This window comes from Miniopterus natalensis, chromosome 6, assembly GCF_054644295.1.
Source record: "Miniopterus natalensis isolate mMinNat1 chromosome 6, mMinNat1.hap1, whole genome shotgun sequence".
Lineage (NCBI taxonomy): Eukaryota > Metazoa > Chordata > Mammalia > Chiroptera > Miniopteridae > Miniopterus > Miniopterus natalensis.
The window spans coordinates 26,637,306-26,652,976 of NC_142086.1; the positions used below are offsets into that span (position 1 = coordinate 26,637,306).

The 15,671-nt window shown below is 46.5% G+C and overlaps 1 protein-coding gene across 1 annotated transcript; it reads left to right on the forward strand.

Annotated features, from left to right (window-relative positions):
* The first annotated feature begins 4,932 nt into the window (after nucleotides 1-4,932).
* Nucleotides 4,933-8,890, forward strand: RPL24 (ribosomal protein L24). Its single transcript, XM_016199683.2, has 6 exons — nucleotides 4,933-5,024; nucleotides 5,147-5,222; nucleotides 5,792-5,902; nucleotides 7,857-7,993; nucleotides 8,292-8,355; nucleotides 8,768-8,890. Exons 1-6 carry the CDS (start codon nucleotides 5,020-5,022, stop codon nucleotides 8,846-8,848), a joined length of 474 nt encoding a protein of 157 aa, XP_016055169.1. The 5' UTR covers nucleotides 4,933-5,019; the 3' UTR covers nucleotides 8,849-8,890.
* The last annotated feature ends 6,781 nt before the right edge of the window (nucleotides 8,891-15,671 follow it).

The window sequence follows — 15,671 nt, forward strand, 5'->3', positions numbered from 1 at the left end:
ATCCAGGAGCTCATGGTTTGATTCCTGATCAGAGCACCTGCCAGGGTTGCAGGCTCGATCCCGTCGGAGGGTGTGTGAGAGGCAGCCAATCAATGACTCTCTCATCATTGATGTTTCAACTCTGTTTCTCTCTCCTGCTCCCTTCCTCTCTCTCTAATCAATAAAGATATATATTTTTTTAAATTTAGTATGTATCTGGAAAGGTAAACTTTTTTTCGCCCTTCAAAACATGCTTTCATTGATTTGAGAGAAGGGAGAAGGAGAGAGAAACACTGATGTGAGAGACAAACATCAATCAGTTGCCTCCTGTATGCACCTGACTGCCCCAACCTGGGTATGCGCCCTGACTGGGAATCCAACCTGCAACTCCTCGGTGCATGCATGATGCTCCAACCGAGCCACACCAACCAGGGATGAAAAGGTAAACTTTTAAAAATTTAACATAACCACGGTTCAATGATAACACCTAAAGGATTAACATTACATGTGAACATAGTAAAAAATTCAGTCTTTATTCAAATTACCCCATTGCCTGTCCAGCTTGTTCAAATCAGGCCTCAAATAAGACCCATACATTGCAATTGGTTGAGGGGGCTCTTAAATTCTTTTCATCTATTGTCAGCTTCAAGCTGTGCAACCAGTGTATTCACACAGGGCCCTGCGCTCAGGAGCACCCCATACTTGAGGTTTAATGCTCTATAGTCGCTATCTTCAAAGTCTTAATTATTGTCCCTTTGAATCTGTGATTTGAAAGTGAAGTACAGTGGGACAGGATAGCACACGCTTGGGGCTTGGAGCCTCAGCTCCCCTGTGGGCCTACTTCCTGGGGCCTCCTCGCTTTCTAGGGACAGGTCCTAGAGAGCCTTGGGTTCTACAGTCCACTGAAGCCAGCGTCCGCCTCTCCCTCTCTCTCTCCAAAGCTGGCAGCACCACCGTGCATTCCGCCAGCAGCTTGATGCTCACCCACATCCCAAGGTATTGCCAGTTTGCTGCAGGTTGGGCCAGGATGATGGTGAAAGGAGATTGCTAACCTCTCTTCCCCACTCCTACTAGCAAATGAAAAAAATACTGCTAAAGGTCAAGATACAGATTGCAGAAAAAAGGAAATAGATTAATATTTTAGTACCTTTAACAGCATACTTTTCCTGCTCTGGATAAAAAGGACCCCACACTAGGGATCCTGAAAATTACACTGGGGCCTGAAAATTAGTTATGCAGCTAGTCCTATCCATAGGTACTCTGTCTCTCTGTCCCTCTCTCCACTTACAGGCTATTGAACAAATTAAGTCTTGCAGATTGCAACCCTGAGAAGACATTTCACATGTCCCTCTGTCCCCTATATTTCACGTAATTGGTAGTTAGATATGTTATTGGGGAAATTGGGGTGTCCCTTTCCCCACTGAGTGCTGGGGGTGGAGTCCTTATGATATCTTGAGAAAAAAGAGTTTTCTGAGACTCACAAGGGAGGATGATTTTTATTTGCATGGAATTACATCCCTGGGTTCCCAGAGTCCCATTCCAGTCATAGAAGTGTAGTTGGGGGTTCAGTAGAGCTAAAAACAAAGGTAGTGTCCAGAGTTTCTGTTCCATGTTGCAGCCAGATCCAGTTCAGCATCAGGCTAGTTACAGTCCATTAGTCTGTTTTGTGTGGAGGTCAACATGGCCACGTGAGCAAACGCCAGGAAGCAAAAGCGAGAAAGCCCTGAAAGTCAGGAGTTAAGGGCAACATGCCAAGAGGAACCAAGAGAGACCAAGACAGAGAACTCCCTTGTTCAGGGGATTATAGATCCCAAATTTCACACCCTTGCAGTGGACACGCCCATTCTGACCAATGACCTGTTTCCCTGGTGTGATTGACAGGCAAGTACCTTAGCTAGTCTACCCAGCTTTACTGGGCATCCATCTATCTTCCCTTTGCTTCTTTCCTGTTATTAATAACTAGGTTAATTATAATGGTATCATGAAGACTTGATTAAATGTATATTTTTTAAAAGAATGCTTCATAATTTTTAAGAATACTTCACGATTTTTAATTTTAATAATGCTTCATAATTTTAAAGAAAGTTTCATAATTTTTAATGCTGTATAATTTTTAAACCTAGTAATTTTTCTAACCTAGTTACTGGGCATTGCTTTCAAAGCCCTCCTTGAAGTCAATGCCGGAGAATCTTGGGATTGACCAGCCTGCTGAGAAGTCTGGTGAGACTATTAAAAAGGCAAGATCCCTCCTACGCCTGAGAAAAGAAAGTTATTGTAAGAAAACACTCTGAATGTACTTACTTGGTTTCTAGGGGTGGTAAACACAGAGATGGACTATCTAGATCCCTCTTCAAGTGAGGGCTTGCTGTCTAAAAATGGGCATCGTGGCAGCAGCATCCTCCAGCTGTCACTAGGATCTGGCTCAGCTGCTGAGAACCACCTCCCTTAGATCATGACTGGGGCAACTCACATCTGGTGACTAAGCAACATGGGGGGTACATAGAGGATTGATCATTTAGCCCAACATATTATAGTCTGACAGGCAGTAATCGTTCCAGAGCTCCTAGCAGGGCTGAGGTTTAGTTGGGCCAGCAATGTATTTACCTTCTTCTGCCTAATACTGCTTTCTCCCCCTTTCTTTCACAGGACTTGATCCCTAATAAATATCTTGCACCCTAAATTCTGTGTCAGTAAATGCTTTCAGATAAGCCAGGCTGTGACTGGTGATGTTATCCCACATATTCCACTATTTACCACTATAGGTGCATGACTCAAAAAATATATCCAATTCTAAACTCCTCTGATCTTGTTTAACTTCCACTACACAGTTCTACCTTAATGGTCATATGGCATCTCAAAATGGTCTTTACAAAACTGACCCTTTCCCCAACAAACATGCTCCTTCCTTGTATCTGTCTTAAGACAAATGATACTACTATTCACTAAGTTCCCATTTTCACAACTGCCTTAACCTCCTGTATTATCTATTGCTATGTTAACAAATTATTTCCCAAACATAGTGGTTTAAAGCAATAAACACTTATGATCTCACAGGTTCTATGGGTTCAGAATTCAAGAGGGTTTGTCTGGGTGGAAACTGGAACAACAAGGAACGTTCTGCCCCAGAGCCTCTGGAGGGAGCAGAGACCTGGATTTCAGTCCAGCGATACTGATTTTAAACCTCTGGCCTCCATACTGAAAGAGAATACATTTCCAATTTTTTAAGCTACTAATTTTGTAGTAATTAGTAATAGCAACCACAGGAATTAAATACAGCAAATGAAGTATGTTTAAAGATGAAGCAGTGAAGGGAAGAATGCTCTGCTCTCAGGAGGTATATAGAGCTGAGCAGAGCACCAACTTTGGTTCAGAAATGCTCCATAAATAAAGGGAATGGAATACAACTGGGCCTTTTGCCTATAAAAGACAGTGTAAGGATAGAGTTAGCGAAAATTTATGGATAGTGTTGTAAGCTTGTGCTTTATGCCACTATGTAAAATGCTTTTAGGAGTTTATCATTTCTTCTTATTCTAGGAGTGTTTGGTTTGAGGTGTGACACACATAATGTGTTACAAAGAGCCATGAAATGCCAGCTCAAGAGTAAAAGGGCTAAAGTCCTTAATACCTAGTTTTCCTCCACAGAGCTACTTCAGCCAAACATAATTTTGGAGGCTAATACAACAAAATATTTGTAAAGTGCCCAGAAAGAAACTGTAAATGCTGGGGTTCTGTGGAGCAAACAGAACCAAATTCCTGCAGGTAAATCTTGGCTCCACCCTCTACACACATCCAGCCCTGTTTGGGAGTTTGTAGAAGCCAGGACTGACTATTCCTGGGTGGGATTTTTAAATTTTTTTTTAATGATCAAATCTTTAATCAGCAGTGACTTAAAACAAAGAGTGGGATGAACGCAGAGTTGATGAAGTTCATGGATGCTTGAGGCATTCAACTGCCTATAGTCTATTTACACAATTTCTTCCCAAAGTATACCAGGTATTTTCAACAGCTGGTCAGAGTTAGTCAGGCTGTCAAATTCTTCCTCTTTGCTTTTCAATTCCATTCAAATTCCTGGTAAGTCATTCTTGAGACTATTCCACCATAACTGTGCCGCTTTCTTAGCATTAATCAGCCACCTCACTGGACTTTCCAAACGTCTTCACGTACCTACTTACAGAATGTTTGTAGGGGTAAGCTGCTTATGCAGACGGCATAAACCAATCATTGCATGTTTCCTAGCACTGCCGCTTGCCACGCCCCATCCATCACAGATGCCGCAGAGTCCAGCATCGCAGGAGGGCTCGAGAGGCTGCGGCACCGACCTCCCGGGGCCGGCCTCCAGGAAGGGCTCGCCTCTCTGCGCAGCCATGGGCCCCTGGGCCTCCCACCCTAGCTCTTCCCCGACGGCAGCCGTCATTTTGCGGGGCTCTGGCGCCTACTTACCAAGGGCTTAGTAAACGGAACGAACTAACGCATGTAAACGCTTTAGCAGACGTCCTGGCAGAGCGCTCAACGACTGTACATCACCATCAACGCAAAGCGCCGTCACGCACAACTGGACTCGCGCGGCTGGGGGGCAGTACGGATGCCATTACTTTTTTGCATATTGCAAAACTATTAAAATGTAATGTGGTTGACTGCGGAAACGGGCCAACGCGGAGAGCAAAAAAGGTTTACCTGCGGGGTATTCGTTTGTGGGTCACTAAAATAAAAGAGGGAGGGTTCACGTTCCTGAAGCAAGATGACGGCTCTAGGACACTTGACTGTGGAAGAAAATGACTCCGAGACCCACCGCCAGCCCGCCCGTGTGGCCGTCGCTACCCCGCAAACCCCAGAGCTTCCGCGCCTCCGGCAGAATTCCTCAGAAGGAGGGCGGCTGCTCCGAAAACGCAAATCTGTCGCGGGCGAGAGTGACGTCATCGCGGAGCGCCCGGGTTACCGAAGGGAAATGGGGAGGAGATTGCACTCCCGAGGTTAGAAGGTCTCTTCCCATGATCCTCTGCTCCTCTTCACCATCTTTCATCCTTTCCGGCAGCTGCAGCCATGAAGTAAGCAAGAGCTTTGAATCCCAATCCTTTTCCATCGCGGGCAGATGGCCTCTCCGGCGTCCCGCACATGGCTTGGCCTTGCCCTAGACAGCCTCTCTAATGGGCTTTCGCTTTCGTTACAGGGTCGAGCTGTGCAGTTTCAGTGGCTACAAGATCTATCCCGGACACGGGAGGCGCTACGCCAGGACCGACGGGAAGGTGAGAGGCCGCGTCGGCTAAACGCGATGTGTGTTCCTAAGAGGAATGACGGGTCTAATTCGGGTTCGTTTACCGCATCCTTCTTGGTCCCTGTCAGGGACCCTGTGTGCGGTGGCTGTCGGGATCAGAAGCCTCTAAGTGAACCGTTTTTGAGCTTTGATCTAGTGTGAATTAGGTCGGAAATCAGGAGTTTGTGTAACTTGAATGTCCCGGTGTGAGGGAAATTGGCCATAAATGTTAGCTAGTTTATTAACACAGGACCGCTGGGAATGCCGGGAGGGACCGGAAGTAGATGCCTCCCAGAATGTGACGCCCCGCCCTCCCCTGCGGCGGGAGTTGCATTTGGTCTGGCTCTTAAAAGACGGGACCAAATGCAAAGATACTCGTGGTGCCACCCGGTTAGTTACCGGCCAGCCGTGTAACACGAGCCGTTTGGTTTCTGTGGGCCTCAGTTTAGTAAAATGAGAGTACAGAACTATGAATTAGTTGGTTGAGGATTTCAAGCTCAGCCTTTTTCTACTTTGTATAGTTGAGTAGATAACTTTCATGCTTTGAATTTGTCGCGACAGGTTTTCCAGTTTCTTAATGCAAAATGCGAGTCGGCATTCCTTTCCAAGAGGAATCCTCGACAGATAAACTGGACTGTCCTCTACAGAAGAAAGCACAAAAAGGGACAGTCGGTAAGTGAAATGAGCTTTGATGTCTTGGGGCTCGCTCTCAAGTTTGTTAAACTCTGATCATCAGATGCTGCTCTGTAAAAACACCTGATGGGACAGTATGTGAAAGTGCTCTTAAACTGCAAGTCATCAAACAGTGAAGCGAAAACGATTAATCATCTTATTCTCACAGTAAATGCCAGGTTGAAATTTGAAAGCATCCCTTTGCCAAAGTCAGGTAAATTACATTAAGCATGCTTGGGTTATAGGGGCACCTTGGAAAACTTGAAGGTGTTACAGTAAATGAAAACTAAGTAATTATTATGGTGACTTGGTTTTTATTATATTTATAGGATTATTCCTAACATAGGTATCAGTGGAGTTTCAGTGGAGTTTTCAGGACTCCACTGACTTCTCAAAACTGGGTGTGTTTTTTGAAGTGCTCTTTTACTTGATGGAGATTTTTGAAAAAAGGTTTGAGTGCCATGGCAGTAGCATTAGGATGCAGGAAACTAGGAATATTTAGGCTTGTGAATATTTAGTAAGCATCTCTTGGGTGAAAGACATTACTCGGTATTATGGGAGTTCAGAGGAAGGAGAAATTTGTTTAAAGGTGGAAAATTGCATGTTGGTGAGGGTTGTGGAGAAATTGGAAACCTTGTGCATTGTTGGTGTAAGATGGCACAGGCACTGTGGAAAACAGTTTGGCAACATCCAGCAAGTCCATTTCTAAGTATATACCCAAGAGAATTTTAAGCAGGAACTTACCCAGGCACCTTGTACACTGATGTTTATAACACTGTTATCCACAATAGCCAAAAGGTGGAAGCAACCCAAATGTCCCATCAGTGGATTTGTGAATAACAAAATGTGGTATATACATACAGTGGAATATTCAGCCTTAAAAAGCTGCCAGCTTATGTGATTCCACTTTTATGAGGTACCTAAAGTAGGCAAATTCATAAAGACAAAAAATAGAGGTTGAGTGCGGGGGGAGCTATTATTTAATGGGTGCAATTTGTTTGGGATAATGAAAAAGTTCTGGAGATTAATAGTGGTTGTTGCACATAATTGTGGGTGTACTTAATGCCACTGAATTTTACACTAAAAAATGTTTTAAGATGATCAGCTTGATGTTATGTGTATTTTACCACAATAAGAAAAATATTTTTAAAATGTAAACAAGCAAAGTAGAATTTTCTATAATTTCATCTCGGTAAAAAGTTAGTTAACCACAGATGTTCCCTGTTTTTTCCATGTGTTCTGTTAAAAAATTTAAAGATATTTATGTCTCCCTGCCTTGATAAACAGTTCTTCAAGTCTATTTTAATTTTTCTTGGATTTAGAGGCACACTGCAAGATCTTTTTCCTCCTAAGCACTATAGTATAGGTCTTTAAAATAGAATCTGCAGCAAATGTTTGAATTGTACTCTGTCTTGATTCCCAGACATCCCCTAACACATGGTGGCTTTCTCATATGATTTTCTAATTTGACTATTTCACCCAGTGACAGTACTTTGAAAAACAAAGTAGGTGAGTTGTTTAATTTACATTAAAGTAAATTCTCTAATGTAAATGGATGGGCCTGTTAATTACTTTTAAAGTACTATCCAGTTAACTTCCTTAGAATTTCACTTTTTGTAGTAAAAAAATGGCCAAGATTTAACCTATCCTTAATAAAAAGGTCCAGGAAAGAGCTCCTCTCCCCCCCTTCCAACACGTGGTATATAGCTGTAGCAGGAAGAGAGTCCTCACCTAATAATGCGGGTACCCTGACTTCCAGCCTCCAGAACCGTAAGGAATAAATTTCTGTTGTTTATAAGCCTCTCAGTCTAGTATTTTGTTACAGCAGTCCAAACAGACTAGGACAAATACTAATCTTAAAAAACTTCATTTCCCCTGCCTCAGACAATTTATTTCTCACCCAGATTCATGAAGCAAGGTTCATAAGTGTCCTCCCCATCTTTTTGTTTTGTAGGAAGAAATTCAAAAGAAAAGAACTCGCCGCGCAGTCAAATTCCAAAGGGCCATCACTGGTGCCTCTCTTGCTGATATAATGGCGAAGAGGAACCAGAAACCTGAAGTTAGGAAAGCTCAAAGAGAGCAAGCTATCAGGTGAGGAAGCCTTAGCTTTGAGCATTATTTAAGTTTAATAATCAGAAGTTTATAATACAGTCTAAGTGATTTGTTGAAATTTCTACATGCAGTGAATGCTGCTGTACAATTTCTAAAAATGTAAAACTGACTTGGTGGTTAATAATATTGACAACCCCTTTGGATTTATCCTAACAATAATTGGGGATGGGGAAGGAGTATGATAATTCTACTTTTCCAAAACAGTCTAGCTCCTTGTTAAAAAACTGTATCCTTAAGGAGTAAAGCACTTTGTCTTAAGTTATTTTTAACCCTACAGGGCTGCCAAGGAAGCAAAAAAGGCTAAGCAAGCATCTAAAAAGACAGCAATGGCTGCTGCTAAGGTAATTGTGGGATTGTCTTGGATTCCTTATTTAAAACAATGGGAAAACTTTTAATCCAAATTGTGGTGAATAAAAGAGTTTCAAGTTTTTAAAGAATTCAGTGCAAGGCTCTAATGGAAATGATGTTCATAACTGGTTCCTGGGTATTTTGTTTCTTAAAGTTTATTTTGAAATTTTAAATTAACAGAAAAGTTTTCAATAATAGAGTTTACACAGCTTTTCTCAATGTTACCAATTTAAATAACTATAGTAAAAACAAAAAAACGGGGTCATTAATATTGGTCCTATATGACTAACAAAAATAATGTCCTCTTTTTGTTAGGATACAATTAAGTATCCCACATTGAACATAAGAGAGGGGTGATTAAAAAGAAAGTTGCATGGAATAATACCACACAATATCTTTTTACAGGCTCCCACAAAGGCAGCACCTAAGCAAAAGATTGTGAAGCCTGTGAAGGTTTCTGCTCCCCGTGTTGGTGGAAAACGCTAAGTTGGCAGATGAGATTTTTAAATAAAGACCTGACTATAACTAGATTGTGGTGGATTTTTTACTCTGAAAATAGAGACATGTTGTGCCTACATAATAATAGCTGAACTACACAGTTAAGAATTTAAGAGCTACGCATTTTAAAAGTTCATTTCTCTGAAATAATGCCTCCTAATGAAAGGTCTCTTAGTTGGAGAGATGTTAAGCCAAATGATGCAAATAAGATCTGTATGGTTAAATACTGGCTTTCTCAGCTGAGGTATAAGTACATTACATAGACTGCACTGTCTTAACCTTTTGGTCATGTAACCGTAAGTACTAGGATACTAATAGAGTTAGTTCAGGTTGGTTACTAAAGCATATACTTTTTTTCTATTGTGTTTGTAGAAAGTAGACCTTTTTCTTAAGTGATCTTTTTCCATGATAAGTAGACACGTTTATGTTATATTGGGTTTGCCTTTTGTTCACTAGTCTTCCTTCTTACCATTACCCGATAGTTGAGTTCTAAGTGCTTAAAACTACCAGCTGTATTAATCTGTTATTTTCCAAAAAGAAGTTTAAGTGACGAGCACGTCTTCAGTAGAATATACTTAAAACTCCCAAAGCAGTTGGTTGAGCTGGGAGTTTGATAGAGCCATAGTTAAAATCGCAGAAATGCCTGAGTAGCCTGCTGTGTTCAAGATATATATACATATATATATATATATATATATATATATATATATATATAATGTGATGTGGAATATAGTAACCATAATTATGACAAAAATAGTTTTCTATAGAAAGTAGATCATCTTATCTGTACCACATTGTGCCAAGTTTCAAGGATACAATGAACAAGTTACATCCTCTTGAGAAACATGCTTGGGGGGAGGGGGCTTTTACAGCCCTTACCTCCATCCACTCAGCTGCCTGCCAGTGGGGTGGACCAGGGTCCACCTTACAGATGCGGAAACAGACTCCAGGCCACTGAAGGCCAGACTCCAGGGGACAGACCTTGGGCCATGCTACTGATGTCCAGAGCCTGCAGCCCCTGAGGGAGGCACAGCCTGTTTGACAGGGTGACCCAGAAGCCAGCCTGCCTGCCTGGGTGAAATGACAAGCCTTTATCATTGGCTGAGTTCTTGACCCCCCAACCCTGAGGACTGGGCAGAGCCAGCGTTATGGCTGCAGTCTGGACTGTCCTGAGGAGAATTAAATATGAAACATCTCTGCCTGGACTTCTACAGGCTGTTTGCTTTCAAGAGGTGTGACCGTTGCGGGCAGGGTAATCAGTGCCTTTGTGGGGCAGTTGGTCCAGCTCCTAAACACTGCACTAGACCTCAGTGCCTCTGTGCAGGATGAAAGGGGTTGGGGACCTTAGGTGGTTAGAGGCTGAGCTAGGTGGCCTAATGGCAGGTCCAGAGCTGGCTCCCAGCCCAGTGCCCCCTCGACACTCCACTCAGGTTCTATGGTCAGCAGCGCATGGGCCTACATGCCAGTTTATGCAACAAACCATCTCTGCCTCAGGATCCTTGCCCAGCCTAGGGACCTTCGAGTTCCAAGTGCCTGTTGGCTTAAGGTAATTCAATTTCAGAGTTATACTAAAATCCAAAGTGATTTTACTTTGACCCAGGGAAACTGGAACTTATCACAACTTACCAGAGATAATACATGTGGCTCTGAAGCCATAGAATGTCCCGCCGTCTGAGTCATGGTAACCATTTTCAAGTGGGTGCCAGATGGACCTTTCACCTGTGGTTATGTGCCCTGAGGGTTCTACTCCTGTGGATCCCTCACCCTCTGGAGAGGGTGACTTGTGTGGCAGGGTGCAGTGACTGCCATCTGGCCATCACAGGACACTTTGCATTCCAACAATTACTTAAAACAGGTATACATTGAAGCTCATGCCATCTTCACCCTAGAATATGACCCACTGTCCACTCCAGCTACCCCTCCTGTGCAGTCCTGGGGTGGGGTATGCTTGGGGATGTCAACCCTGCCCGTTTTGGCATGTCTATAAGTCACAATCTTCCAGGAGCCCCTGTACCTTGCCATGAAAACTCCAGAGCACAAACAGCCTGCGCCTGCAGCCTGCCAGCACCGCTACTGGTCCTATTGTAATGCCTCTACCTCCTGCCCCAGGGTGCAGTGCCTGTCCTTCCTTAGCCTGGAGGAGCTCAGCCAGGGACTGGGTCTCCTCCAGAACTTGTTTGCAGCTACCAAACCTGCCCCATCTGTGCCAGATCAGGGCAGCCTGGTTCTATTCTGAGGCATGCCATCTTTTGCTCCCTCTGGGAAAGAGAATTGCCTAGAATAGTCTCCCCAAGTGACAGTACACCAGGATATCAAGCTAAAGTTGGTTTCAGGCCAAAGGTCTGATGGCCATGGGCCCACCAGCACCTGGGCACGGGAAGACATCCAGTGGGCAATGCTGTGAATGTCTCCAAGCACTGGCCAGGCCTCAGCATCTGGCTACTAACCACTGATGTTTCAGAACCTGCCTCTGACAGGCAGCAACCTCTGCCTTCAGAGTCCCTGACCTGGCCCATGATCTGGAAGTTGCATTTTCACCTGGGCCAGTGGCCTCAGATTTCCTCTGTTTCAAGATGGCCCCCCCCCTTTTTTGGATGCAGGCTGTCCTTGCCCTGTTTTCTGGCTTTTTATCTGTTACACTGGGCCTGCTGCTTCCCTCTTTGGCAGTTGGGGTACCACTTGGGAGCTAGGGACATGACTGGGACTAAGGCTGTGTGGGGGGGCTGTTCTCACTCCCTGCACCTTCTGGGCTTAGAGCCTTGGAAAACCGAGGTGATGGGGCCAGAGGACTGGCGTGAGGTGTTTTTCTTCTACCAGATAGCAGTCTCTTCCAGCCACCTCACCTGGTGGCCATAGGCAGTTAATTGGGGAACACAGAAGGACACCTTGGGGTTGGACACCCAGTGTGCATGTGGGTGAAGTTCTGCTGGTAGGTGAGCAGGGTTTGGCAGCTGTCCTTTGCTTTGTGGAGGGTCAGAGGCCGAATGCAAGAACGGGAAGTCTGCCTGGGCACGAAGATGCAAGTGGCTCTCCTTGTGGGCCTGAGGTTTGCCTTGGTCAAGTGAGGTGTCCAGTTTGAAAACCCAGGAATTGGATATTGAAGGTGGACCAGCATAAATGGCTTTCTGAGGGCAGGACTGGACTGCCTTTTGCCCAGTGTGCAGTCAGGTGCAGGAAGCTGGGATGGAGGGTGAGCAGGCAGGTAGGGCTGTTGGGGACTCTGAATGTGGGTCAGCTGTTGCTGTTTCTTGACAAGGGGGTCCATAACAGAAACCCTGGCTTTAGGGTCTACAGGTGGATGGGGTCTATGGACTTCTGATTGGTCCTTGGTGTAGTGGAGGCTTGACTTTGGACAGCTTAGATGAAAGTGGGAGGGTGTCCCAGGCACTCTGTTGGAGGTTGCCCTTTTCCCTGTGGGGAGACCAAAGCATAGATCTTGGAGTTTGGGTTCCTAAGTGAAGGGGCATTCATGGTACTCTTGGTGCTTTTGGGGGCTAGTTCTTTGCTCAGTGGGGTGTCCTAGGTGGAGAATTTTGGTGGAAGACCTGCAGTTGTGTGGAAGAACATGGATATCTAATTGTAGGAAGGAGCTTGTCCAGTGCTCCACATCTATACAGAGAGGCGTGGCCCTTATGCAAGAGGCTGTCCACTGCTGCATGAGTACAGGACACCCCTGAAATGCCAGGAACCACCTCACCTTGGGTCCTGGCTAGCTCCTTCAAGGACCAGCAGCCCCCTCTGAACTTTTGAAACTAAACACTGGTTTCTCTCTCTCCTTCTTCTCCCCCTCTCGATGGGGGACGGTGGCCAGACAGCCTGGGAAGTGGGGCCTGCTTCAGCCACACCTGGCCACCTCCCAGGAACCCCCAGCCCAGGCCTGGAAAGCCCGCGTCTTCTCTGGACTCTCCGTCTCGGTGCTGGTTTCTGGTGCTGTGCTCACGAGCCTGCTCTGGAAGCTCCTCCTAGGGCCTCTTGTCCAGGCCACTCCACCCGGGCACAGGCAGCCCGGCGGTGGGGCGAGCTTCCCCGCCTGCGCGGAGTGCGAAGGTGGGGCTCGGCCGGTGCAAGACTGTGGGGCAGGTGTGTGCGCTTTCGAGAGGCAGGTGCGGTGTGCGCAGCCCGGCGGCGGGCGGCTGCAGGCTTGGTAAAGGGCGCAGGTGCGCGGCCTGCAGATGCACCGCCAGCCGCTCCGGCGCGGGCCCGCAGCCCAGCGCCCTAAGGGCAAACCCGCTGCTGCCCCCTCCCAGCGGTTGCGTAGTCCCGGCGGGGCAGGAGCGAAGTGGGGGACCCTCGGAGATTCCCGAGTCCCCTCCCGCCCGCTGGGCCTGCCAGCCCTGCCTGTGGGGGTGCAGGGGAGAAGGCAGATGCTCCAGGCCGGCGGGCTCCGCCCACAGGTACCGGAAGGAGAGGTGGGATCCGAAAGGCGGGGCGAGGCTCTGGTCCCTCAGCACCAGGCCCTGCCCGTGGCTTGCAGGCCAGCCCCCCTCTTCCTTGCTCCCCATCTTGCTTTTGCTAACTGCCTTTTGGGTCTTCTTCCCAGCTCCTTGACTAAAGTTAACGGAGCTTTTAAGGAAGACACTAGATCGTAGTCACTGCTTCCCGCTACGGTGCCCAATATGAGTCTATAAAAAGTCACCAAAATCTGAAAACGCATTATGTGCCAAGCTGAGAGCGGAAAACAAGTGTGTGGTCTCATTTTATTACTTTTTTTGTGTGTTTCTTCTTAACGTGTTCTCACTTTAAATTCCCATTGTTAGTTTAAGAAACTGAGGCACAAAGAGGTTGCTGTGCTCTGGCTGTAGGAGTGGGATTCAGAGCACAGCGTGTTCTTAGGGATCAGGGGGAAATGCTCCTTTCCCTCCTGATGGAAAGTGTCAGTGTGGCGAAGCCAGGGCATCCTGTAAAGTGTCTATGGGGCGTGCAGGTGGTGCTTAGTGTCAGCTCTAAGCACTTTCTCACAGCTGTGGAGACCCCTGCCCACCTCACAGCACTGTTTGAGAGTCAGATTAAACCGTGGCCCTGTGGAGACCCAACCAGCTGGAGAGTGCAACAACTTCTGTGCCAGGGTGCAGTGACTGCCATCCCCTGCTGTCGAACACACCCACACAGGCACACTTCTTTGGCATTTCAATACCATTATTTATTTAAAAGTCCTATACATCATGAATCTCACATCACCTTCACCCCAGGAGGTGACTCACATTCCACCCCAACTCCCTTCTAGTCTGTCCTGGGGTGGGAGTGCATGGAGACATCACCCCTGCCCATTTAGGCAAGTTGCCTGAAAGGCAAAAACTTCCAGAAGCCCCTGCACCTCACCCTAGCAGTTCTCCAGAGCAGGGACTTTGCTTGCCATCCACACCACTGCTGGGCCGCTTGTAATGCCCTCACCTCCAGGGCACAGTGCCTGTCCTTAGCCTGGAGCTCAGCCAGGGACGCCTCTGTGCTCAGGGCCTGGGCCCCCTCCAGTTCTTGCTTCCAGTCCCCTGCCTCAATTAGTCATGATGTTTAGGGAAGCCAGGTCCATTCCTAGGGTACCAGTCAATCAGAGAACTTCCCAGATGAAAATAGCCCAAATGACATGCCACCAGGATACCAGGCTGAGGTGGGTCCCAGGCTGGGCCCACCGGCACCTTGGGACAGTGAGTCACCCAAGAGACCTTGCTGTGAATGGCTCCAAGGACAGGCGGGGTCTCAGCCCTTGGCCACCAACCACTGATGTTCAGGAGCCTGCCTCTGATAGAGGCACAATCTTGAACACAGCCTTTGACCTGGCCCCTGACCTGGAAAATAAATTCCTGCCAGGATATCTGGTTTTTTATGTTAGCTCTTTTGAGTTCAGGTGGTTCTTCCTGTTTCCTGGTCTTTGATCATTCTGTGTTTTAGGGCCAGAGGAGCCTATGGGACTGGTTCTTCCCTCTCTGGTGGTTGGGGTACCACCTGGGAACTAGGGACATGGCCAGGACCAAGGCAGCCAGGAGATGGGGAGGGGTTGGGGGAGGAGTGAGGCTGCTCTCTCTACACTCCCTGCAGGATCTGGGCTTAGATTCTCCAAGACACTTTGATAATGGGATGAATGAAGGCTGGTATGAGGTATTTCTTTTCTACCAGGTAGCAAACACTTCTTCCAGTTACAGGCAGTTGAAGACTTGGGAACGTTGAAGAACAGGAACAAAACCTTGGGGTTGGACACCCTATGTGCATGTGGGTAGGGTCCTTCCAGTGGGGGAGCAGGGTTTGGCAGGTGTCCTTTGCTGCATGGAGGGTGAGAGTAGGAGTGCCAGAGCAAGGGCTCTGCATGTGGGTTAACTGTTGCTATTTCTGACAAGGGGATCCATGACAGAGACCAGGCAGGTGGACAGGGGTCTATGGCTTCTGATTGGTGGTCCCAGACTAGCCTTGACGGATGGGTGCCTGATTGAAAACAGCTTAGATGGAGGTGGGCAGGTGCCTCAGACACTCTCTTTGGGAAACTATATAACCTAGGTTGTCTTGTTTTCAGATTTCAGGAGTTTACAAATAAAATGCTTTGAATTTTAAAAGGCCAATAAAATGGATCCTGAAGTTATTTGAACATACTCTCCAAATAGGAACCTGCAATTTGAGCATTCAGACAGACATCAAGTCTTCTCTCTAGGTTCAGAGAACCAGCTACTTTTAAAAGACTGTATGAGTTTAAGGTGTACAGGTATTGATTTGATACATTTATAGGAGGGTATGATTGCCACTGTAGTGTAGCAAACACTCCTGATAGCGGATGTCTGGCTGGAGCCCAGGAGGGACTCTGGGTGGGGAGCATATACACAGGCTT